Source organism: Lepidochelys olivacea (assembly GCF_965140295.1).
Source record: "Lepidochelys olivacea isolate rLepOli2 genome assembly, chromosome: 10".
NCBI classification, from domain to species: domain Eukaryota; kingdom Metazoa; phylum Chordata; order Testudines; family Cheloniidae; genus Lepidochelys; species Lepidochelys olivacea.
The window spans coordinates 67,920,976-67,948,118 of record NC_140420.1 but is presented as its reverse complement, the minus strand read 5'-3'; the positions used below and the strand labels follow the sequence as shown (position 1 = coordinate 67,948,118).

Genomic DNA, 27,143 nt, shown 5'->3' with positions numbered 1-27,143 from the left:
GAAAAAAATTTTCAGAGCGAGAGAGACTCTGTGTGTGTCTGTCTGTCTGTCTGTCTGGAGAAAAGAAATAGAGAGATGAAATAGAGTGACCAAGGTTGACGTGCCTAGTAAAAAGGAATAACATTCTGCTGCTACTGGTAACTTTTTTCGAGACTCCAGGTGAGCTTCTAATTCCAACACAACAAGGAACTCCACTGGTGTTCTTGCTTACCTGTCACGGGACAGTCAATTGTAATGTTTGCTCCAATTCTTCCCACTATCACACCTCCAACAGTTACAGAGAGATTACTAACTTCCAGCTTTGTGACATTTATTCCAGGGGACAAAATGACAGGAGCCTCTTCAAAAGAAAAGGAAAGGAATTATATTTATTTAAGTTTTATGTGCTTTATAGATCTTGTATTCAAAATGATCATTTAAGCAGAATTAAGTTTGAAAAGAAACATACAGATAGTAGGGTGGATCAGCTAACTTAGCTCATGGCTGTTGTGGCTTTAGTTGAAATACAATTTAACAGCGATCAGAAATCCTTATTTCTAGTTACTAATTCAGTCAAACTCAATCCAGATTTGGGACTGGAGGATGGGTGTTAGTGCTAAACAAAGAAATGACACTCACGATACTACAGATGCCATGATCAACATTACCTGCATACAACAGCAAAGAAGTTTCCATGTCAGAACCAAAGTCATTGACCACCATGCATCCATACACGCCAAGTTCCTTTCGGGTAGGACTGAGAATCTGTACTTTTCCAGTGACATCCAAAACCACTCTGAAGAATGTTTAAGGGGAAAAAGAGGTTTATTCATGTAGGAACAAATCCCATGCCCAGCTCACATATCTCAGCTGCAAACCAAGTCTCCCTTCAAGAATATAGGAGAGAGAATCTTCCCATCAAGGATACAGAACAGAAGCAGAACTGCCCTGTAGAAGCTACCCTAATCCAACGAGGAGAGCAGCCTCCATGCCTGCAGTGTGCCCTCTTTCTGGTAGCAAGGAGAAGCACTGAACGATATGTGCAGAGATGGCTCCTCCAACTCATCCTCTCCTCTCAAACAGCAATGGAGAGTTGCAGTCTGTGCCATGCAGGAGATGGACAGCATCTGCATGTCCTCACCAAACCCTTCCTCTTCACTGTGCAGCAGAACAACCCTGCTTCTGCTGCCAAGAGACCCCCCCCCCCATACCCACAGAGGAAGGAGCAGGATTGGACCTGAAATGAACATGTTTCTGTGGGACAATAATAAAAAATTATGAGCAATTTTTAGAAAAAAATACTGTATGCCCCATGAACAGCCCTCTAGAGCAGGGGTGGCCAACCTGAGCCTGAGAAGGAGCCAGAATTTACCAATGTACGTTGCCAGAGAGCTACAATAATAGGTCAGCAGCCCCCCATCAGTTCCCCTCCCAGTGCCTCCCACCCACCGGCAGCCCCGCTGATCAGTGCCTCCCCCTCCCTCCCCCACCTCCCAATCAGCTGTTTTGTGGCGTGCAGGAGGCTCTGGGGGGAGAGGAGCGAGGGCACAGCAGGCTCAGGGGAGGGGGCGGGAAGGGGTGGAGTGGGGGCAGGGCCTGTGGCAGAGCCAGGGGTTGAGCCGTGAGCCCCCCCCGGCACATTGGAAAGTTGGCGCCTGTAGCTCCAGCCCCGGAGTCGGTGCCTAGACAAGGAGCCGCAGATTAACCTCTGAAGAGCCGCACGTGGCTCCGGAGCCTCAGGTTGGCCACCCCTGCCCTGGAGCATAGTGCGCTTGTCACCTCAGACCAGCAGGGTTGGGAACACCACGGGCAAGGTGGCTGGGGTATGACTTACGGAAAGTCTGAGTCCTGGCACATGGTGGGACCTTGGGTTCTCAGCAGGGGGAGGAAATAAGGATCAAGGATTTACAATTTTAAGGGTTACCTGACTTTGTGTATTGATATAGTTTAATTATTTTTTCCCATTAGCAATAAAGCTGCAGTCTTTCCACAAAATACTGTTTTCCATCTGAACCCCTTTCCTAGTATCTCAGTGGCAAGGTATGTGACCCAAAACCATGTGGGAAGATTCTGAGAATGCCAACCTGGTGTATTTATACTTTTTTCCCCTTGTTGGATTTCCCAGCACTTAGTAACTTCAGCTACAGTGTGCACCAATGCATACATACATTGTCGATCTGACATCCTACTTGATTGGCTAAACATACAAAAATGAAGCTATATTATGTGGTGAAACACAAAAGCGTGTTAAAAATGAAGTCCTGCTTCATGTATGGGACAAAACCTGGCTTTCCCCCACCCCTGGGGCAAATTAATACTTGTATAGCACAGCACGCATACCTACAACATATTTTGCAGAGACATTAGTATTTGTCTCATACATTTCTAAATATATAGCTATAGATATAATTTATCTTTAAACAAAAAAGAAGGGAATGGAGACCCAGTTGCTAGTGAAACCCTCAAATGGTAAGGATCTCTACATTAGAAAGTGCAGTTTATAATTGTAGACGTTAGAAATAAAAAAATACTTACATAACATCAAAACGTACTAAAAATGAAAACATCAGTTGCAACAAATAAATGGGAAATTACAAATGCCCCACAAACTAAAGAATAATTGGCAGGAGCATCATGCTCCAAAAACATTTTCATTCTTAAAAAAAAAATCTTATTTTTGGCATCCCTGCTTTAACTGATAGCCCTGCAGAACTATATTTTTCTTGGCAATTGGGTTAATCAGTTAAGTATGTTGAGAAATGTCCAAAAATGCCTTTTATCATTTCAGAATAATTCCTTCATTACTGAAAGGCTAGTTAAAATTCCAGCAGGCTAAACCATGAAGCTAATGTTAATGTTATCCGGTGAGTTTCTCAATTCCCAGCAGTGGAGTAAAAGTATTTGCTCAAAACTGAACAAATATCTGATAATATGATAACTTTTCTCCAAATATATTTCCAAACTGTGGTTGTAATATAAATTTTAAAATATAAATTTTGACATTCCATTATCTTTAATAGAAAGATCTGTAGGTAATGAAGGATCAAAAAAATTCACAAGAATTTGTGGTTTCTTTCTAAAACAATATTGTGTTGTACAAATTATGCACAGTGGGCACATCTAAAAGTTCATTCTAGTTCATTCTAGTTTTAGAAAAAGTAAAATTTTCAGAGATGTTTCCTGTACATAAAATGGTGAATAATATGAGAATTGGTAATATCTCTAGAACTGGAAGGAACTTTTAAAGTGATCCCCCTATCTGGTATAGAATCATAGGACTGGAAGGGACCACAAGAGATCATCTAGTTCAGTCCCCTGCACTCATGGCAGGAATAAGTATTATCTAGACCAGTGGTTCTGAAACTAGGGCCGCTGCTTGTTCAGGGAAAGCCCTTGGCGGGCTGGGCCAGTTTGTTTACCTGCTGCGTCCGCAGGTTCGGCCGATCGCGGCTCCCGCTGGCCACAGTTCGCTGCTCCAGGCCAATGGGGGCTGCGGGAAGCGGCGCAGGCCAAGGGATGTGCTGGCCACCCTTCCTGCAGCCCCAATTGGCCTGGAGCGGCGAACCGTGGCCAGTGGGAGCCGCGATTGGCCGAACCTGCGGACGCAGCAGGTAAACAAACTGGCCCAGTCTGCCAGGGACTTTCCCTGAACAAGCAGCAGCCCCAGTTTCAGAACCGCTGATCTAGACCATCCCTGACAGGTGTTTGTGTAACCTGCTCCTAAAAATCTCTAATGACGGCGATTCCACAGCCTCCCTAGGCAATTTATTCCAGCGCTTAACTACCCTGACAGGACGTTTTTCCTGCTGTTCAGTTGGTTTACCTCTTGCTGCAATTTAAGCCCACTGCTTCTTGTCCTATCAGAGATTAAGAAGAACAATTTTTCTCCCTTCTCCTTTGTAACAACTTTATATGTACTTGAAAACTGTTATGTTGTCTTCTCTTCTCCAGACTAAACCAACCCAATTTTCCCAATCTTCCCTCAGAGGTCATGTTTTTTTAGACCTTTAATCATTTTTGTTGCTGTTCTCTGGACTTTCTCCAATTTGTGCACATCTTTCCTGAAATGTGGCACCCAGAACTGGACACAATCCTCCAGCTGAGGCGGAAGAATTACTGCTCAGGTCTTGCTCACAACACTCCTGCTAATACATCCCAAAATGATGTTTGCTTTTTTTTTTTTGCAACAGTGTTACACAATGACCCCCAGATCCCTTTCTGCAGTACTCCTTCCTAGGCAGGCATTTCCCATTTTGTATGTGTGCAACTGATCATTGCTGCCTGAGTGGAGTGCTTTGCATTTGTCCTTATTGAATTTCATCCTATTTACTTCAGACCATTTCTCCAGTTTGTCTAGATCAGGGGTTCTTAAACTGGAGGTCGGGACCCCTCAGGGGGTCATGAGGTTATTACGTGGGGGGGGGTCATGAGCTGTCAGCCTCCACCCCAAACCCCACTTTGTCTCCCGCATTTATAATGGTGTTAAATATATTTTAAAAGTGTTTTTAATGTATAAGGGGGGGTCGCACTCAGAGGCTTGCTATGTGAAAGGCGTCACCAGTACAAAAGTTTGAGAACCACTGGTCTAGATCATTTTGAATTTTAATCCTATCCTCCAAAGCACTTGCAACCTCTCCCAGCTTGGTATCATCCACAAACTTTATAAGTGTACTCTCTATGCCTGTGGTTCTCAAACTGTGGGTCGGGACCCTGTTTTAATGGGGTCACCAGGCTAGTTTAGATTTGCTGGGGCCTGGGGCCGAAGCCAAACCCTGAGGACTTCAACCCTGGGCAGTGAGGCCCAGGTTGGGCTTTGGCTTTGGTCCCCCGCCTGAGAGGGTGGGGCTTGGTTGGGCTCAGACTTCAGACCTCCCTCCTGGGGTTGTGTAGTAATTTTTATTGTCAGAAGGGGGTCACGGTGCAATGAAGTTTGAGAACCGCTGCTCTATCCCATTATCTAAATCATTGATGAAGATTATTGAACAGAACTGGACCCAGAACTGACCCCTGTGGGACCCCACTGATATGCCCTTCCTGCTTGACTGTGAACCACCGATAACTACTCTCTGGGAACTACTCTCTCTACCCCATGGTATATCAAAAATGCTCTCACACATTTTTCCCTTTATATTTACTTTAGTACACGTCTATTTATTCTCTAATGCAGATAAGTTACTTTAGGCAGAATGTATAAAACACACACAGTATAGCCTCATTTGTGGTATAAAATTCAATCCTGCCATATAATATCATAGACTTATATGTGCACTGTTTCTTTAATAAATGATTTGTGACACAATCTAACACAAATTTCAAATAAAAGTATAAATGTCGTAATAAAGAGATGAAAAGCACAGTGCTCACATTGACTTCATTTTCACAATACATTTTTAACATTACACAACACAGTAGATTTTAGTTTTTGCCAATAACAACATAAAGAAGATCCATATAAAACCGAAAGAATCCATATTTACTTACTTCTCAGAGGATTTTAATGCTTCTCCATCTTTTGTCCAAGTATATTTAGGCTCATTAATGTCTGCAGTTTCACACAGTAAATTGACAGCGCTAGTACTCTGGGTCAGAAAAACTGTATTTCCAATTCGTGCAGTTATTGTTTTATTAAAGGAAATTCCGGGCACTTGTTTTTGCCTTATAATACCAGGTCCTTTTTGATTGAACATCGGCTTGGCTAGGGTTTTTGTGTTGAAACGTTCAGATACGTTTGGTGATTTACTGGTGAGCTTTGAGGCTAACTTTTCTTCATTCAAGCCTTTCCATTTTTCAGTAGTAAGTTGTAGTGGTCTAGATAATTCAGCAACTAACTGATATATGACTTGGGATGCCAGATCATCACTGACCTCTCCAGCTTCAATGAGTTGACTCATGTTTCTTATCAGTCTGTCGAACTGTACAGTGTCCATGCTGTAAGCTCCTTGAAGAATTGCTGCCTCCAGATGTTTGTTCTCGAATTCATGAGGGCTGTATTCTTCTGCTGAATTACTCACATGGGTTTCACCATGTCTCAGAAATGGCTGATCATTAACTTGTCCATCCCTGAGATACAGCTCATTCTTTTTACTCCATATTTGCCACATTTTGCTCATTTTATGCCATTTGGCTCCAAAACTGTTCGCTTCGTTGTGATCTGTACCTCTGGTCTCACTTGCGTGTTTTCTAAAAGTTGGAGGTTCTATCAGCCGGTTGTCAGTGCCAATAAGTTTGAGAACAAATGTTTTATGCACAGAGCCTGCAATGCACCTGTACACTCCGATATCTGTAGCCCCAAGGCTATGTATTTTCAGTGATCCCGATTTAGTGATGCCAAGTCTTTTAGAGTTTTGTAGATGTTGTCCATCTTTCTCCCATTGGATAAGTGACTTTTGAAACCTTCGTACTGGGCACTTAATTACAACGGATGTTTTTGGAAGCAGATAGGCTCGGCTTCCAATGGTAAAATTAATGCGTTTCTCTTGTCGTGTCTGTATGTAGACTCGGTGTATACTGACAATCTGAGGTCCATGGGCAGCATGCTTCTCTGGACGCTTGGGTTTAATTTCTTGTTTAATCTCTGAAACAGTAATCAAGTGTTGAAAATGACTGAATCACTGGCACTCTCCCTAACAAATTCTGCTTTTCTGAGAATGCTGGTTATAGCATTTTCTCTGATTTGGTTCAGGTAAGCTCCCAACTTGCTGACTTTTTATCTGTGTCACATACACACAAACAGGAACAATGATATAGTGAAATTTTCTGGCCCCAATTTAGGCATTCTCCTGCTTCTCTCTAAATCTCCTGCAGGTCTTATCATATCAATGAGAAAGCACATATAACACATATCTGTACAGAGGACAATACTTGGAAGAGGGGGAAAAGTGCAATAAGGTAGGCATGCTATATCTGCTATTCTTATTGCTGCCAGTTGAAAGGGAAAGAAAGGGGGTAAAGGAAGAGGAAAAAGCAAATAAAAGGTAGAGCACAACATCACTCTTCCCGCATTTGGGCACTGCAGCAAGTGCAGGGAACCTAAATAACACAAAGTCCATTAGAAAACGCAGGACTCTTTTTTCTCTGGCCGTTAGACCTGCTGGCTGGCTGGCCTTACTGGCTGGCAGGCAGATTGCAATCGAGTAGACAGCAGCCCAGGAAATGAGAACAGGAGTCAATGAATGGGCAGTAAGGGAACAGAGAAGGCCAAGCTACTATCATTGGACTAGTGATCACTTTCTTTGGCTAGAAGAGGCTTTGGTCACAGAGTCCTGCTGTTGGCAGGGGTCAGGAATACAGGAAGGAAAGGGGAAAGAAAGAGAGAAAAAAGTCAGATCCCGGAGAGGGCTGGTAAGTCAGAAGATGGCTGTGGGCAAGCTGAAGAGAAAACTGAGGAGAATTTCATGCAGGAAGGTGCGGAGGCAGAATGCTGAGTATGGTGAAGCGCCTCCTGATTTACGCAGCAGGAATTTGAACTCTACATGGTTTCTGGAGAGCTGCCTCCATGACGATAGCCAAAGACAGGCCTTCCCAGCAGTGGCCGGATAGACACGGGAACACAGTGTGAAAATGACTACAGTATTTCAGATACCATTTTGTTGACTCATTACTGGCCACTACTATGCCCCTTTCTGATCAGCAGAACTAATCTTCCTAAGAAAGCATTAGGTAGCTGAGAAACAGAACAATGCAGAAGGAACGTAACAGAAGCATACACCTCAGCTATTCACTTTGTGCAAGGCAAGGTGAAACTGGCCAGCCAGGGGAGTCAGGAAACTCCCTAGACGAGTGTTAGAGAACACTCAGTTTTTACTAGTGACCCATTCTGTTGGTATGTGACAGAGAACAAAACCCAGCAAGCTGCAGAATGACTTGAATGAGTCAGAGAAAAAGACAAATTAATCAAACACTCCTGCATGTGATTGAATCTAAAATCATTACTACTCTACCATTTGGTGAGACCATAAATAAATAAAATGACAAAGCTTGACAGCAAGTTATTGCAAAAATTTGAGTGCTTCAGATATCATATACTTACATTTTGGATAGGTTGTAAAGGAAGAGGTAAAAAGCTAAATACTTCAAGCATTCAAAGAGTGTGCATGCTGTCTGAACTACAGCCCAGAGTGCATTCTTATGCTTATAAAACAGAATAGTTATTTTCGATATTTTGGCTAATGAGTTCTGACCAATGTGGATATCCTGGTTTCATAATTACATAGCTCTTAAGTCAGTATTTGTTATCTAGATGCATGGTTCCCTCAACCAACCATTTTATATTGTTCAACAAATAAACTGTTTCAGGCACTGAGTGGAGTAAGATTATTAAAAGAGTGTCCTGTTTTTAATAACTATTGGGCTCAAAATATTTGTTTTAATGAAAATGTTCCAGTATTAAAGCTTCAATTTCCAAAATCCAGCATACATACACAGTAAGTGTAACTTTATACACACAAAATACTTTGTGCTATGCTATGTTTACATTAGTTATTCCAATACAGAATTAAACCCAGCACGTGTTTATAAATATGTTCAAGTCTGACTGATCAATTGTTCTTTTTTTAAAGAAAGACGTCATCAATTCTTCTTAACAGTGCAACAACAGAGGGCACGTGTGTGTGTGTGGGGGGGGGGGGGGGCTGTAAGTATGTACTGGCGGAAGAGTTAAAAGTGAGAGAGCATTCAGTTTTGTGTACTGCAGGAGAATAGTCCACAATGAACTTTCTGGATCCCTGGAAGCATCATAATTTGCAGCTTTGGAAGGGGTGATCTTTTTGGGAGGGATTCCATGAAAGGTAAAGCTGCTGAATACATTAGCCTGCACTAGTGCCACAGGGCCTGATCCTCAGCTGATGTAACCTGGTGTAGCTCTGTTGCCTCCAACGGAGCTACACACATTTTTACCAACTGGAGATCTGGCTTATAAACTGTAAGCTCCTAAGCTATTTCCCAGGACCTAGGAAGCCCCAGAGATATTTCTGCCTGGATTGGGCCTTCATAAAGTAAAGAGCATGCCCAGATACTGTGTCTAGGGAGTCAGGCTTAGACTAACAAGCCCCATCACCATAAGCAGATAGTAAAAATTAAGCGCTCAGTTGTGCCCTGAAGACTGAGCCCTGAAGAGGGGGCATTGAAGAATGCCACTTTAGTGCAAGCTCTGGGAGGCACCAGCTCTCCCAAAGCAGCCCTGCTTGGTGACAAAGTGTGCATGGTGCACCATCCCTAAGAACAGTGCAGCCTGCTCTCCTCTTTGTAGCCTCGAGCTCTACTTTTTGGGGTGATGCCAAGTTCCTGTCTCCCACCCACTCCCTTCAGGTGATTTGAGGTGAGCCCCTGGATGTAGTAGGAGGAAACAGTCCCTGAATGTTCCTATGAATCCCAGGATTGCTACTGTCCCTGGGCCCTGGTGCAAGAAGCAAAGTGAGGATCTGGAGTGTGCTCTCCACTCTCACCTTTTGTGTACTCATATAAATGCCAGGCAGAATCCAACCTTAGAGGCTAATACATCTAAAACCTTGTCCTGAACAGTTTGAGAACTTGAAGGGAGAGGCTGGTCACTAGCCTTCTTTCATCATTTCAGTCTGCACCCCATTACCTGCCCTAATAACTACTGTATGTCTTCACATGTTGCTCCCTTCTTACTACAATGGAAGCTGAAATGTTACTTTAACATCACTCTCCACTAAGCAATTTGCAGGCCACATTGCCATTCAACTATCCACAATTAATTAAATTCAGATAGATATGCAGCTCAAAATATTTTATTAAAGCTTATGCCAAGGACATTCCTGAAAGTCCACGGGGCTTTATTTAAGTGGTGTTTTGAACCTCAGGATTCTGGCATGTTAATCTGAAATGAAGTCCAGGAAAAGAAGTTTCATATTATGTATGAATCAGAATTGCACTATTATTTTGTGTTGTGAATAACCATTTATACAAAGCTAGAAAACACATAATCAAGTAGCTATTTCTGGACAAGACCATTAACTGGATCAAAACCAAAAAGACTGCACATATTACCGGATATTTACAGATCTGTATGATGCAAAACTTTCAATTCTTCCAAACCTAGAGTGAATGTTTTCAATTGAATAGTTGTCATTAAATATATTGTGTTCAGTAGAGTTTTATCAACTTGTATCTGACATTTAGGCCATTCATAAGAGCCTTCTTTTTTAAAGGCACAAATTTATATCCTCCTTTCTAAAGGAAGAAAAACAGAGGCCCACATTGAGGAATGGTTGCACATTCTTCACTGTAACTGTACCTAAAAGAAGAAAAGGAGGACTTGTGGCACCTTAGAGATGAACAAATTTATTTGAGCTGTAGCTCACGAAAGCTTATGCTCAAATAAATTGGTTAGTCTCTAAGGTGCCACAAGTCCTCCTTTTCTTTTTGTAGATACAGACTAACACAGCTGCTACTCTGAAACCTGTACCTAAAAGAGACGTCTACCTGGCTATTTTACATGTGCAGTTAACACAGTAGTCTACCTTGCTATTTTGCATGAGCTGTTAGCACAATTACAATCATTATCATGACAAGATCATGCTCAAATTACAAAACATGCATTTTTCTGGGAACATTTCTAGAAGTAATGAGCCAAATGTTGTATTTTTTTTTAAAAGGTATCTACTCCTGCTACGACTGTGCCTGCAAAACACCTTGTGAAGCCAAAGGGAATAGGTTTCACACTCCCTTAGGCACTGATAGAAATTATCTCTGCACCTGCCACTGGAACGGGAGTTTTGTAACTTTTAACAGCATTGACGGGAGTGTAACGCCCAGTGTTCTAAGAACACACACTGAACAGATACACATTGGGCCCAATTCTCATTTACACCAAGGCCCCCTTTTACTGCTCTGGCAGTGTAAATGGGCTCTATAGCAGGTATACAAATAATTTATACCCACTCAAAGGCACCTTTATACCATCAGAATGGTGCAAAGGGTAAATAAGAATCAGGCCAAATATATTTAAGTACATAGAGAGACCAAAAAACCAACCCCTTAACATGTATTCATATATTACATTTAAAAAAAATTTAAACTGGAACCATTGCTTTGGGCTGAGAAGGTATAAATTTCATAAAATTAAAATAATCCTATTATTGTTGGTCTTGTGATCACAATGCCTAAGTTGCTCTCAGATCAGTAACGTTATGAAATGTAGCAAGGATAGAGAAATGAATTAATTTAGCAGCACATACACAGGTTTTTCTTGATCATGTCAAATCAGCAGGGCACTAGGTAAAGTAATACACTTACTGTTACAGTCATTCACGTGACAGGACCTTACAAGTGAGGAAGTAGGGAGACTGCTACACATTGATACATTTAATGTGACATTTTGGCCCTTTGCTGTTAGCTTTTGGCAGGCAAGTTTCCTTCTCTGGATTCCAGCACCACAGCTTAGAGAGCACTGTGAAAGGAAGGATGTAGTCAGAGTGAATTTTGTGTCGTGTCTCATACATGCTACTTTTAAAGTGAATTCTTTAAAGGATGCTGTTTCAGATGGATCCCCATGCTCTCCAAAGCTCTAAGTGCTCTCCGGGCTTTAAGTCAATATGAATATAAAGTGACTAACCCTTTCCACCAAACAGCTCAGAAACAATGATAGGAAAATGACAGTATTTCTTATGGTCCCACTGTGGACGTAATGCAGAATGAGACTTGTTATTCTCAGATGTAGAATTCAGCAAGTTCTAAATTGCCTGGGCCAAGTCTCTCAAGTCACTCTGCATGTTCATATTACATTTGAACAGGATTTTTAATTGTAATCTTTAACTATTGTGACAGGGTCGGGCCGGATGGCTACAGGAGCGTAATAGAAGGCAGATATATTAGCCCCAGGCTAAGTAGGTCCCTTTTCCCTGGGTAAGGTAACAGGGAAGGTTCAAGAACAATCAGAAACCTTCTGGAGACAATTAAGACAGGCTGATTAGAACACCTGCAGCCAATCAAGAAGCTGCTGGAATCAATTAAGGCAGGCTAATCAGGACACCTGGGTTTTAAAAAGGAGCTCACTTCAGTTTGTGGTGTGCGTGTGAGGAGCTGGGAGCAAGAGGCACCAGGAGCTGAGAGTGAGAACGCGGACTGTTGGAGGACTGAGGTGTACAAGCATTATCAGACACCAGGAGAAAGGTCCTATGGTGAGGATAAAGAAGGTGTTGGGAGGAAGCCATGGGGAAGTAGCCCAGGGAGTTGTAGTTGTCGCCCAGCTGTTCCAGGAGGCACTCTAGACAGCTGCATTCCACAGGGCCCTGGGCTGGAACCCAGAGTAGAGGGCGGGCCTGGGTTCCCCCCAAATCCTCCCAACTCCTTGTCAGACACAGGAGGAGTCGACCTGGACTGTGAATTCAGAAAAACAGCCAAGCTGAGGGCTGCCGTGAAGCTCCAAGGTGAGCAAATCTGCCAATAAGCGCAAGACCCACCAAGGTAGAGCAGGAACTTTGTCACACTATATTTATGCCTTTTAGTGGATCTTTTTTAGGAGGAGACTGGAGGCTTGGATTAAAGGAGAGGGAGAAAAATAGCATTCAATGCACTATTGTGCCTTTCAGAAATTCAACTAGGGAGTAAATCTGAGTGGTTGGAAGCTAAACATGCTCCAACCCGACGCAACCATACTGGAAACAAACAAGAAGCATTATGGCCTCTTGTTTTTCAGTTTAAACATGAGTGCAGAAAGGGGCTACGGTTAGTTGGGTCTCAGGTAGGGAGCTATGTTTTGGGCCTGGGTGCACCTGGATCTGTTGTAGCAGGCCTCTTGAAATGCTCTACCTCCTTCCTCCCCACAACTGCAGGAACTGCTTTGGGTGGGTAGGGCCTTTTGCCTAATTGCATTCCCTCTGGAGTCCACGCTACTCTATGTACTTTAATGATTATCTGGTAGTCTCCCAGCTAGAAATCCCTTGAGTTCCCTTTGTATTGGGAGGTTTGGTGAACTCTTACTCTGGACCACTCACCTTGGACCATTCCCCTACAACTAGCTGAGGGGGACAATCAACTTTGGCACACAATTTACGAGCAGCCAATCTAGGCTCCTGGCAGATCTCATCAGAAAGTTTCAGGAAGCTTCCATCTGTCAACAACTGCTTACAGTGAACTTTGCGACTCTGAGTCCCTCCGCCACAGGTACGGGAACACTACAACGAAGATAAGAATGTGGAAAGCCTAGCCGCATGCACACCTGTCTTCACTCATTTATACTGTTATTTTATACAGGCATTTTTAAGGCAGCTATCACCATGTTTTCTTTGAACACTACTGGTTTAGATTAAAAAGTGAGCAGCATTTTCCAAAAACCAAGCAGCATATGCTCCTGGTAGCACTGATTTAGTGAATGGGCCGTGAGCCAGGAAAACCTAACGAATGAGCTCAGTGCCAGACAACTGCAATGCAAGTACTTAGTGGAAAGCCTAGAAAAAGATGTACACTTTACATTTGAACTGGCCAAGTTAAGGCTCAGGTGCATATCTGGCATGAGCTTGGGAAGCTGCACCTTTGGGACAGGTAAGTTAAGTATTGCTTCCAAATGCAGGTGATCTCACTTGTGGGGTATGGGGAGAGAGGTGAGCTCTGGACTAACTGGGATCTAGGCCTTTTTGGACTTCCAAGATGTTAACTAGCACCTTGAATTTCACCCAGAAGTGAAGTGAAGAATGGAGACTACGAGTGTAATAAGTTTGATGTCAGCTGAAACCCTGAACAATCACAAACTTCTGAGTGACCTTCCAGGTTACTCTAATTAGAGCACATTAGGAAACTAACCAGAAGAAAAATGCTTACAACTAAACCATTTCCATAATCTGTTGTACCTGCTGCCATTCTTCAACATGCCAAGCAGGGGGACAGTCAATCTGGTTACAGGCTTGTAAAACATGAGGCTTTTCATCATTGCAGTCTTCATGAGTAACAATGGGTCCCTCAGGTTGCTGGCAGTACACATCTCTTGTCTGAATCCCAACTCCACAAGTAGCAGAACACTGTCTCCAAGGGCCAGTTTCCCACCTGTGCCAAAAACACATCGGCAAAAAAATTCACTCTAATTAAACAATGCAGAAGAATGGGGTATTGGGGAGGGATTATCCGGACACAAATGATACCCATACAGAGCAAAACAAAGCAGAAGCAAAGGCATATTTATATTGCGAGGGTTAGACTATCATCTACATTTGCCATAAAAAATATGAATTACATTTATAAGCTTGAATGTAAGGAAAATATGTATTTTATTTACTATAAATACTAAAGTCGTAAAGAGCTAATCCAAATAAATGTTATGTGGTTCCAGAATTCACATTTAGAACATTCCTCATACGATAATCAGTTCCTGTTAGCTTCATGCTGACATTTATATGGTTTAAGGGGACTTTTCTTATATCTATTACATTTTTATTACATTTGTATACATTTTCTATCAAACATCCTGCTCCTGTTAACTTTCAATCCACATGTTTTGCAGGAGAAAGTCTCTGTAAACAACTTATTGTTTTTTGGCTTTGACCTTTTCCTCTGAACCATAATTTTCTCACTGAATGCAATATTCTAAGTTTTTGATAGTTTAATTATATTTTACAATTAAAAGGGGAGATCAGAGTTTCCTTCACAAAACATATATCACTTTCTGAACTAAGGCTACGCCCTTTAACTCTATGCAATTACTATTTAACACTGGGCTCTTGGGAAAAGGAATCTCTCAGAAGGGTTAATGCAAGGTCTGTTGAAGAGCGTTGTATAAAAGTGGTTTCCACAAAGACCTCTGCATTGTGAAGCTAAAAAATTACATCACAGTATATAATATCTTCATTCTGTTTTCTTAGGTGAATAAAAAAGGCTCTGCAGCTGATGTATTTGTTAAATCCTGCCCTGCCTTTCTGAGATGGCTATATTTTCCAAACAATAAATTGTACTGTTTGAAGATAAGAAAAATAATCCAACACACAGATCTACTTTAGCAATAAATAGTAAATAGATAAGGAACCACATTTATAGATTTTGCACACACACTTATTTTCAAGGAATAAGACTATCTTTTGTTCTTCCCACAGTATTCCCTCAGAAGACTAACTCAGATTAGTTAAAGAAATGAAACTGAAAGTATTATATGGCTCCTGAAAAGAGCATTCCATAACAGGAGTATAACATTCAATCTACAAGAGGATTTCATTTGGGTTATTAATTTCTGCAAGTGAAAGAGTAAACAGTCAGTCCATGTAAGTGAGGATGTAGCTAGTTTCAAGAAAAGTGAAACACTGTGTCTTTGCATCAAATTTTTATTCCCCCCCCCCCACAAAAATGAAGAGCAATTTATTTGGTAATATACTATTATTCTTGGGTATTGTGCTGTTTTCACTGAGAAAATGTGGCTTTTTCACTTGTCGCGTTGTCTGAAGATAGTGGGCGAGAGGGGGATCAGGGCTGGGGCAGAGGGTTGGGGTTAGGGTGTGTTGGGGGGTGAGAGCCGGAGCGGCTGGGGGTGTGGGCTCTGGGATGGTGATGGTGATGGTGATGAGGGGTTTGGGACACAGGAGGGTGCTCTGGGCTGGGACCAACAGGTTCAGAGGGTGGGAGGAGGGAGCAGGGCTGAGGCAGGGGGTTCAGGAATGGGGCGTGGGAGAAGGTCAAGAGTGCAGGCTCCAGGAGGTGCTTACTCCCGGAAGCAGTGGCATGTCCCCCCTCCAGCTCCTATGTGGAGGCATAGCCAGGCAGCTCGGTGCACTGCCCGGTCCGCAGGCGCCGCCTCCGCAGCTCCCATTGGCCATGTTTCCCAGGGGCAGTGCACAGAGGTGCTTGGGGTGGGGGCAGCGCTTTGGGGTGAGGGCAGTGTGTGGAGCTCCCTCGCTGCCCCTACATCTAGGAGCTGCAGGGAGGACATGCTGCTGCTTCCAGACTTTTAACATCGTGGTTGGCAATGCTGACTGGAGCCACCAGGATCCCTTTTCAACAGGGCATTCCGGTCAAAAAACAGACACTTGGCAACCCTAAGCCTGATCCTTGTCTGAGAAAGTCAGTAGACAATGTATGGTTATTTAAGTCGTATTAACCATTTCTTTTCCACAATGTGATTTCATTATTACAGCGTACCTTGGTGGGCACAGTTTCATGTTGCAAGTGCGAGTCATTGCTGGTGGTCGCATGGCATTGTCACACAGGGTGTCGTTGACAGCTTGTTTTGTCAGCACATGCAGGCACACTGCAATGGCTTCTTGTATCCCTGGATTTAAAAATAAAAACACACACGAGATGCTCTATGGACAGATGAACAATTTTAATAACCTCTTCTTTCTTACCCCCAGTCTCAACCTGAACTCATTCTGGATGCCAAATTAGATGGCAAGTTTAAAATTAACAATCTGACTCATAAAAGCACTGGAAATATTTTAGAATATGTTTGAAAGTCAGAAGACGTTTTTTAAATTAAAAACCGAGTTACAGTGCAACATTTCTGGGATTTCTTATTCACAGGCAGCAATGCCCCAATTTAGGATTTCTTTTCTAGATTCAAATCAGCTCTTTGAGTGCATACAAATAAGCAATATTTATAGGTGCCAGTTTGTCATTGTGCCCCTCAGAAAAACAGAAAATTGGTGACAGATTTTGTCTTTCTCACTGTAACACCCAGAAAACAAGAAACCATGACTGGCACCCCGATGACACTGATTTTTGGAAAGCTCTCTCTATTTAATCGTGCTACCCCAAGACAATTAGAGTGATTTGGTTGGCAGTCAGTATATAATAAATGCCTTTTCATAGAGCTGGAGTCACCCCATAGGAGCAGAATGCTGTTTTATTCCTACTGATTTAAATGGGATTTCAAAGAGCTAAGTATTTGAAGAGACAAAAATTACATAAATCTTTCTAAACTACAGCCAAGGCAATGGCTGACTCAGCATGTAGAGATACCCGCTGGGCCAGATCCTCAGCCGATGGACACTGATGTAGCTCCCTTAAAGCCAATGGATCCTCAGCTCCAGCTAAGGGTCTAGACCCAGTGTATACAGCATTCCCTGACACAGGTTTTCCCTCAGCTTCTCTCCAAAGTGTAGCTATAATTATAGTTATGCTGAGACATGAAAGAATATTAATAATTAAAGTTTTATCAGTCAGAAAAAATGAAGTCCGATAAGTCTGGTTTAGATCAACACAACTCGGTGAACACTTGTCAATTAGTTAGCTTCATCGTTTATTTCAAAATTGCATGGTGTATTCCATTTCACATATACCGTTATTCTGCAAGGCAGTATTATGTCTTCAGTGTGCAAACCCTATTCACTTAATGGCGAAATGCACGTAGAAATAAAGGACACAAAACTTAGTGAAGTGCTTTGGAAATCTTCTGTATCTATGCAATAAAAACAACAGTCATTATCATTGACTTATTGAACAGCACAGCACTGAAATGCACTCTAACATGCACTTTTGTTGGTACCATGTGAAAATGGCTAATGTAATACACAACAGGTAACATGGTCACAGTTCAGAGAATCTGCTTCCTTCCTTCTAAATTTACTTTCCCCCCAAGAGATCTCCTAGGGCTACAAATGTGTTTTCCATAGTAGGTTATATTATTTGTCTTATGTCTAAAAGCGTGAAAGGTTTCTAATATGTTTGTCTTTCTAACTGGAATTCCTCTTGTTATTTATGTATGGTACATTAAAACATCACAGGTTTTTCTGTTTTATCTAACTACCACTAGGTTATAAATACCCTTGCTTCTAGATAAATTCGTACACCATTAATTGTTTCTTAACACTTGTTGGTTATTTAATAATCCGTTTGATTTCAACTGACTCCATGAAATATTCTGTGTTGGAAAATTTTCTGCCTAAGGTTAGTGGTGCATGTTTTATGACTTTCAGGTAATAACTGGTCTTTTTCTTTCCTAGTGAGAGTTACAAATGATTTTAATGTGCTCTGAAATGCTTCCATCTGCCACTATCATCTCAGACTTTGCACTTGTATAGCCAGTGACCATCATAATGGTATGTAGAAGAACAAACTGAGCTGCCTCATGCACTTTAGCCAGAAGACATATTTTTCTTCATTATTATAATTTAGTAGCAGGTGCCCAGCATTTGAATTTACTCTGTTAATCATTATGGTAATTGTCTCTCTGTCAAGAGCTAGTACAATCCATTCTTGAACACTGGCAATTCCTATCACAAACCAATATTGCCCACATCTATGAATTATCTTGATACAATCCAGCATATTTATTCTTTCAAGACCAAGGCTGCAAGTCTTCATTGTGATGATACAGGTACCAATGTAACAATTTCAAGCATAATACAAACCATACGTGTAGCAGGAGTGGATGTATACAACACTATGGACTCTAGCTTTCTTTTGGGCTTTCACTGGGATCCATCTTAATCCCTTTTGGGGCTCATGTTCATTCCAGGAAGCCTTTGCTGTGTAATTGTTTTGACTATGTCTGCACAGTGCTGAGTTTTTATGTAACAGGAGCACTGACCTTGTGCATAACTGACCGCCTAGTCACTTCTATTAAATAAAAGTCATTAAGTGTTGAAAATTGCGTTACCAGCAACACATACATTTAATAAAATGTTCTTTCACACTAGGGACTGGAGTATATCCTTTACATCAAATGTCCGTACAACATGATCCAAGGGTGAAAATGCAGAATCAAAGCAAATCACTACACACAAGTTTTACAGAACTCCAAGGTTCTATCCCCGAGACTAAAAACCAGGGAACCATGGATACTGCAGCACCTCCTAAATGATGGATGCGCCTTCAGAAGTATTTATTCAAACATTTTGGTTTCCTTCAGTTTCCTTGAATAAGAAATATGTTGCTTGTAATGTACAATTCAGAAATAAAGATCCAGATGTACAGTTTTGCTGAGGTATAGCTCTGGAAGAGGTTATCAGATGAGCACTGAAACATATATTTATCATTCATCCAGTTGCAAGGCCCAGGCCTTCACTGAGGATAGTGTTAAGGGTTTGTTTCTGCTTCAAGTGCCTTGTTCTGGCTAGCAAGACAAAATTGGCTTCTTAGTTGTTATTTTAGAACATAACATGAGAACATAAGAATGACCCTACTGGGTCAGACCAAAGGTCCATCTAGCCCAATATCCTGTCTTCCGACAGTGGCCAGTGCCAGGTCCCCGAGAGGGAATGAACAGAACAGGTAATCATCAAGTGATCCATCCCCTATTGCTCATTTCCAGATTCTGGCAAACAGAGGTTAGGGACACCATTCCTACCCATCCTGGCTAATACCCATTGATGGACCTATCCTCCATGAATTTATCTAGTTCTTTTTTGAACCTTGTTATCGTCTTGACCTTCACAACATCCTCTGGCAAGGAGTTCCACAGGTTGACTGTGTGTTGTGTGAAGAAATATTTCCTTTTATTTGTTTTAAACCTGCTGCCTATTCATTTCATTTGGTGACCCCTAATTCTTGTGTTATGAGAAGTAGTAAACAACACTTCCTTATCTACTTTCTCTACACCAGCCATGATTTTATAGACCTCAATCATATCTCCCCTTAGCCGTCTCTTTTCCAAGCTGAAAAGTCCCAGTTTTATTAATCTCTCCTCAAATGGAAGCTGTTCTATACCCCTAATCATTTTTGTTGCCCTTTTCTGAACCTTTTCCAATTCCAGTATATCTTTTTTCAGATGGGGCGACCACATCTGCACACAGTATTCAAGATGTGGGCACACCATGGATTTATATAGAGGCAACATGATATTTCCTGTCCTATTATCTACATTTTCTTAATTATTCCCACCGTTCTGTTCCCCCCACCCCTTTTTTTTTAAATTTTAGGCCAAATTTTGCCCTTAGAACAGATTTAAATTACATCTCTTTTACAGGGATTGGAATGGAAACATTCATGTTTGTGCAAAAACAAAAAACAGTCAAAGCTGATAACCAAAAGAGCTATTTTGCAATGGGTTATGCTGTATAATATTTTCTAAACTTCACACACAGAGGGTGATATGATAAGAGATTCCTATATTGAGCCCTCTGCAAGTCAGCATTTCAAATCTCATCAGCAGTTTATATTACAATGTTGTGGTGAGTATATCCAGGGGGAAAAAAAGGCATGTCACACCTTTTCTTTTCTTTTGGCTGTGACATGCCACCTTGGTTTGGTCGGTGTATGAGATGTCTTTCATTTCACTCATCAGAGTACCACAGACTGCTGCAATTCTCTACTCCAAATGCTTTAAGAAAATAAGAAAATAAAAGCTATAGTGTTCTGGTGTTTTAAGGTATAACAGAACAGATATTGTAAAAAGTTTGTACAAAAACAGACTTGTTTTTCAGATCTATGGTGCTTTCCAATAAACAGTTACGCTCCATTGATGCAGCATTTCCTTATAATTTACTTATAAAATGTGTAAGAGATTGATCTTAATTATAAATTTGTTTGCCACCACAATTTAATATTGACTTGTAATGTGAATCAGTGACAAAACTTCTTATATTGCAGGGTTTGGGAAGCATCTTGCATACCATAATAGTGATAAAATCTTCAGGCAAACAAACACAGTGTCATATGTGTGAAGTTCTTGCCTTGTGATGCTAACATAGTAGAACATTTACACCCCCCCCCCCCCCAAAAAAAGTATTAGATAAGTTACTCAGGCAGATCTCAATAAAGCACTAAGTATGTTTACAGTATTTTGATGTACTATCAGTAATTTTTCTACTAATCAGTGCAACAGAATATTTTCTATTTTAACTGAGCACACAACCCTCACAAACTCACAGTTTTTGACAGCTGTGGGAAGAAATATACAGAGCACAAAGTTGTGTTTAAAGATCAGAGTGTTTGCAAAATGTGTACTTTACTTTTACTCTAGAAAGGGAAAACAGTAAAGAGTTAGGACAGAAGATGCTAAATGTAAATGGTAGAAGGATGGTCTCTTCACTCAACCTTACACCTAGAAAAGGAAAAAAAAAGTTTACTTATTTCAGATTACTTTTGCCTTGCTGTCAACTTAAAGAGAAATTGTCGTCAATTGTCAATTAAAAAGTGAGTTAGAAGAAATTTCATATATTACACATGCCTGAGTCTCTCTGCCAATTTTTGTAGATGTACAGTCATATTTCCCTCTGTTAAGGAACAGATTGTAAATCGACCACTCAATGGTGAACAGTTTTTCTCAAAAAGCCAACAGGACTACTCATGGGAGTAACTGCTCACCAGCAAGAACACCACAGTATTGCCAAGACACATCATTTTATTGTGAGTCCTGTAATACTTGGTGCTTTACTTAAAGCCCCAGTGCCTGGAGTCCTGTGATTTTGTAAGAATCTCATGTTTCATAAAATAATAATTTCTAGCCCTCAGGATTAGAGAGAAAAGCTTGAAAATGTAACCTAAGTGTACCCTAACATCACAAAATCCAGAAAGCAAAGAAAAAGAGTTGCACATTTATTGTTTGTTTTTGTTTGTTGGTTGTTTTTTTTAAATCTTATGATTTTTAAACCAATCTCATGATTTTGGGGGCTTGGCTCCAGAATGGATGTTCAGTTGTATAGAGGTTCAAAGTCTGTCCCTCTATGTTTTTCTATCCCCTGTTACTATGTGAAAGGTCCACACAGCTAAAGCACAAACAGTGAAATCAACTATATGAAAAAAGAAAAGGAGTACTTGTGGCACCTTAGAGACTAACCAATTTATTTGAGCATGAGCTTTCGTGAGCTACAGCTCACTTAGCTCACGAAAGCTCATGCTCAAATAAATTGGTTAGTCTCTAAGGTGCCACAAGTACTCCTTTTCTTTTTACGAATACAGACTAACACGGCTGTTACTCTGAAACCTGTCAACTATATGAAAAGTGCTAACAAATTCCAAAAGTACAAGTAGAGGTATTTCTCCAGTCTCTTTCACCTTTCTTAGATGTTAGGTACAACAATTTAAGAGACAAGCGGGATTCTTAAGCTGATGGCATCTTTTAAAGGGATTGAGTTAAATATGGTCCAATTTTTTTGTGCAAGCAAGCTTTTGTAGAACCTTCAACTAAAAGAAACTTTCCCACAATTTAAAATGAAATCCAGTGAAAACAGTTGATAAACACACATTCCCCTTCCATGTTTGAAACCCAAATATTGCAGCTCTAGGAATCTTAAAATGAAACTGGTAATTACTGAAAGTGAAATAGAGTTAACTCATTCCTATTGTCCAAGTAGAAAGAAATGCAAAGACGTATTCAGAGCATTAATAATGACAAGTACATTGGACTGGCAATTTTTCTTTTATAATCAAAAGCATTATTAGGAAAGTAGGTAAAGAAATCTGTTTTTAAAATTAGACTGTATAATTTTGAAATAGAGAGAATCTATTTAGAATACTGCATATTCATTAACTAATTGACATAAAGACTGAAGAAATACTGCAGATTTAAAACAAAAACAAAAAAAAATCTCATAACCAGGAATGTTACAAGTACTGGCATTATTTCTTGCAGACAGTATCATGAATATCAATCTTATGCATACGTCCCATGTGCTTGCATCAGGGCCATAGTTCTTCAAACAGTGAAAAAAACACTTACCCTTTCTTTGGACAAATGAGGCAAAACCTGGAGTTCCCCACACAATTTTTACTCAAGCCAAACCCTAAATAAATCAATGCGAGTTGGGCTGATTAATGGCTCATATGAGCAAAGTCCTTGAGATTTGACCCATCATTTTTGTGGTGTGTGGACTTTCTTCAGGTACTAAATGAAATATAGACAATTCTTCACATTTCTGGAAATTTCTCTCTCACTAGGAATCTTTAAAATGATGCCTACTTCATAATTAATTAACATGGAAGAACTCTTACTTGCCTTCATAGAAAGACTGACCACAGAAGTAATAATTCTGATAAGAGACATAACATAGGCTAATGGTCAGAAGGCAGTAACTTTTATGACACCCAAAATGCTGCTGCATCATGGGCCGTAATGGTTTATATAGATGCAGTGCAGAATAATCATAAAGAATAACTAAAGAGTTCTTGTCAACAGCACTATTATAATTATTATTACTTGTATTACTATAGCGTGTAGGAGCTCTAGTCAATAGATCAGGACCCATTGTGTTAGGTGCTGTACAAAGAGAGACCAAAAGAAGGTCTGTTCCTCAGAGTGCATACAGTCTAACACAATAAAAAGCCTGGCTAAAATAATTAATTTGAAGAGAAAGAAGCTGTTGGATAATGAATGGAAGACAGGTCTTTCTCCATATTTCTAATAAAAAAGAATGTTACTACGTGCATTTTTACCTCTTTTTAGGAGGGGCTGAGGGAGTTTACACTGAATGCATAGTTAAGGTTATGTTTTAGTCACAGTTATTTTGAGTAAAAGTCACAGGCAGTAAACAAAAATTCACTGCCCATGACGTGTCCATGGCTTTTACTATATACCCCTAACTAAAACTTGGGGGTGGGTGGTGGCTCAGGGGGACGGCCCGGGGGCTCCATGGGTGCTCGGGGGATGGTGGTTCTGCAGGTGCTCGGGGAGGGGGCCAGCCTGGATGGGTGCCCTGGATGCTCGTCGGGGAGGGTTGGCAGGGCTGGGACAGGCTCCCTACCCGGCTCCTGAGCTCCATGTGCTGCCTCTGTTCTACCCCAAGCCCTGGTTCTGCAGTTCCCATTAGCTGGGAACTGCAGCCAATGGGAACTATGGGGGCGGTGCCTGCTGGCAGAGGCAGCACATGGAGCTAGGAGCTGAGGGAAGGGAGTTCCTGTCGCCTTTCCAGGAAGCCCGGCCTAGGTAAGTGCCACCCCACAGTCCAACCCCCAGCCCTGAGCCCCCCGACACCCGAACTCCTGCTGCTGGAGGGCGAGGGGGGAGCGAGATTGCACCAGCAGTAGCTGGTGTGCCTGGCCCAGGGGCTGCCTGAGCTGCTCAGGTGGCCCCTGGGCCAGGCACACCAGCCGCTACAGAAATCACAGAAAGTCACAGAATCCATGACTTCTGTGACCTCAGTGACAAACACGGAGTCTTATGCATAGTCCACATGCGGATTTGGGGGTAAGGTATAATAAAAATGACAAGCCTTGCAACACAGATTCATTCCTTGCTCAAGCAATATATGACATAGTGACAATAAAATCTGCAGCTTGTTTAGACTGAGCAGGCCTCCTCTCGGTCAGGGAAAAGTGGGCATTAAGAAACTGAGCGAAAAGTTCCAAATATAGAAATCTTAAGGAAGGTATTTTAAAAGCCCTTGATAGATATATGCATGTTAGAGACACAGAAGCTCTCATACTTCACATTAAATTTTGATATTCCTATCTTAAAATGTTATATTTCTTTCCTTATAACTAAAAAGTTAATCTTACTGAAATGAGATACGGATTTAAAACTGAGCTGAAATTGATCAGGCCCTTTGAACTACACAATGGAAAAAAAACAGACATTGTGAGATCATTAGTTAGTACACTGCAATCAGTTGGAAACAGAAGAGAAGTCTGGTTTCTTAAAACAATTTATCCACAGGTAATTTTTAGTCTGTTTGAAAGTGTCTGCTAAGGCAGCTAGATGAACAGCATTGATAGGAGAACAAAGTCATGATTATCTAACTAGCATAACAGCAAAGGTATTGCTGTTCAACTTTGATCAAATAGTCTCAAAACTTCCCACATTTCCTAGGAGTAGCACTTATGAAGAACATCTAGACATGTTGTGCTATAGATTCTACAGAAGTCTCAAGAACACGTATGAAAAGTCTCTTCATTTCAAACGTTCTGCATTACATGCTGAAGAAGTAGTTTCAATTCATGTATATCCAGAGGCAAATGTTTGGTTGAACTGCCTCTTTAAATCACAAAGGACCAATACTGTTCTCAATGAAGTCAATGTCCAAACTCCCATTTGGCTATAACAGGAGCAGAATCAGGCCTTGATTCTGATTCTGATTATTAGCCATTTAAAAAAAACGCTTTTTGCTTCTCGTATATGAAATTATGGGCCTCAACACAGCCTCTGAAATTTAATCGTCAACTTGCAGGTACAATTTTTCACATGTAAGTTTTTACACTTACAAGGCATATATATGATATCAGTTAAAATTTGAGAGGCTATTTTTGAAAATCTGGCTTATGTGTCCCCCGTTCTATGCTCAAAATTCAAAACTACCAGAGAGAATTCAACACCTTTTGAAAACAGGTGAGTTGAGAAGTCCTCCAGAAGTATTGGTAAAATGGATTAAAGATGGAGATAAAATGACTAAATCTTACAAAATTAAATGTAGATAGTAAAATCAAGAGAACTGAAAAAACTTATAGCTAGTGAAAGCCTTGTTGCTAATTTAAAATACCATTTCCTTTATTGTTTTTAAATATTTTGTCAATTTTTTAAAGCAGATAGATATAACAATCAATCACAATAGTCATTGTCAAAACTGCGAACAAATCATACATACATATAACTCATATCCTCCTGGGGCTAAGTTCCTGTAATGCCCAATGAAACAAGTGAGGAATGGCAGAAAGCAACACTTTTCATGATCAGGTACATTGTCATTATTAAAGATCAATGCCATCAATAAAACAAGAATGTTAAATGTTAAGGGAGGCTTTTATATTGGTCACTTACCATCATGCTGATAGTTATCTGGGCATCTTTTCCAACTTCTCCTGTCTTCAAACTTCCAGATGGTGACCACTACAAAGGAGGCCACTTTCTATGAGCTCCAGATTGGCTCTTGACTTCCAAACTGTTGCTGCTCAGCCCTTTTCTACTTATTATATTTCTTCTGTGGGTACAACTGTCTTCACTTCCCATTGATGTCATCATTCCTGTCACATACAGGTGTGTTCACAATTCCACTGCTTCCACTTCGCACTTCATAACTCACTTCTACGGCCAGTTCCAAAGTACAGTACATAGTAGCAACACTAGCAACATTGTCTAGCAATATGTACTTCAGAGAGATTAGATTACATCTAAAGGAGGAATGTGCCTACTTGCAGACAGATGTATGGCACAGACTTCCTACAGAAGGATACGCTGGACCAAATCCTAAACAACATCCTATTTGAGTTCCATCTCAGCCATTTCTGGAGAGATGTCTCCCTGTGCTACCATACCACAGGTCTACAGTACCATAAAAAATGGCAGCATTTTGAAGACAGTGAATAGTTAATATGCACATTTTAGTTCAGAAACTGCACATATAAATTCCTTGGAGAAAAATGAACATTTAGGCATATTTGTCATTGATTTGTCACATATATTTTCATTTATCTAAACCCATAAACCAGCTGATAGTCTGAAGTGATTCCTTGTAACTTATCTTTCGATAATACAAGACTAACTGCTGCATCAACATTGACAGAAACTTTCCGTAACTTGGTTGACTGAATACAGCCCAGTTTCTCATTCAAAGATTTATAGAAAACCAATTTTATCTCTATTACTACCTTGTGAGGCATGTGGAAGCAAGGGACATTTAGATGCTATCGTCAAAGGTAAAAAGAATTAACACAAGTTAGAAGTTCAGAATTTTTTTTAAATGCCAATGGTAACTAATTTGGAATAATATCAAACAGTTATTTGACAATGTCAAATTTAAACACCATAGATGAAAACATGTTTAAATTACCTCCAACACATGTGGCTGAACATGGAGTAAAACCAATGTATTCCCAATCATAAATCAAACTGCTATCTTCCGCACGTGAAAATTCTGGGGTGTATGGGACAGGATCACTGTCGCAGGACGGCTGGTGGCATATTCGTTCTGTTGCTGGTTTGGGGTCTTCACATTCCTCATCAGGCAGATCCATTTCAGTCTGAGTAAATGTGAGAAGAACACGGCACTTCACATCTCGCACCTGAATGCCACGACCACAAGTAGTACTGCATGGAGACCAGGGTTCTGGAATAAACCTGCAAATAATCATAGTGCAGCAACTTAAAGAAAACTGAAGGAGGAGAAATTTGCACTTGATATGTGTGTGCACGTGCAAATGTATGTGGAGAGTTAAAATATTGCTACAAAAAGTTAATGTAACATAACACTGCAAATGTGGCCAACATGCTAACAAAGCACATGATGAATAATATGGGTTATACTGAGATACAGTTTCAGCACGTACCCAAATCCTATCATTAAACCCCAGGAATACATCCTCTTCACTTCCCCCCTACCCACAATTCCACATAACTAAACGAAGACAACAGACAA

At 40.9% G+C, this 27,143-nt stretch overlaps 1 protein-coding gene across 1 annotated transcript in view; it reads right to left on the bottom strand.

Moving 5' to 3' along the window:
• The window catches only part of ADAMTSL3 (ADAMTS like 3), a 279,550-nt gene that overhangs the window by 32,720 nt on the left and 219,687 nt on the right, over positions 1-27,143 (bottom strand). Inside the window, exons 16-23 of the mRNA XM_084642460.1 lie at positions 26,559-26,845; positions 16,060-16,189; positions 13,791-13,983; positions 12,939-13,118; positions 11,239-11,392; positions 5,461-6,553; positions 648-775; positions 212-340 (exon numbers count right to left, since the gene is read on the bottom strand). Of these exons, the coding sequence (XP_084498586.1) occupies positions 212-340; positions 648-775; positions 5,461-6,553; positions 11,239-11,392; positions 12,939-13,118; positions 13,791-13,983; positions 16,060-16,189; positions 26,559-26,845 (2,294 nt within the window). The remainder of the gene's footprint in view (positions 1-211; positions 341-647; positions 776-5,460; positions 6,554-11,238; positions 11,393-12,938; positions 13,119-13,790; positions 13,984-16,059; positions 16,190-26,558; positions 26,846-27,143) is intronic.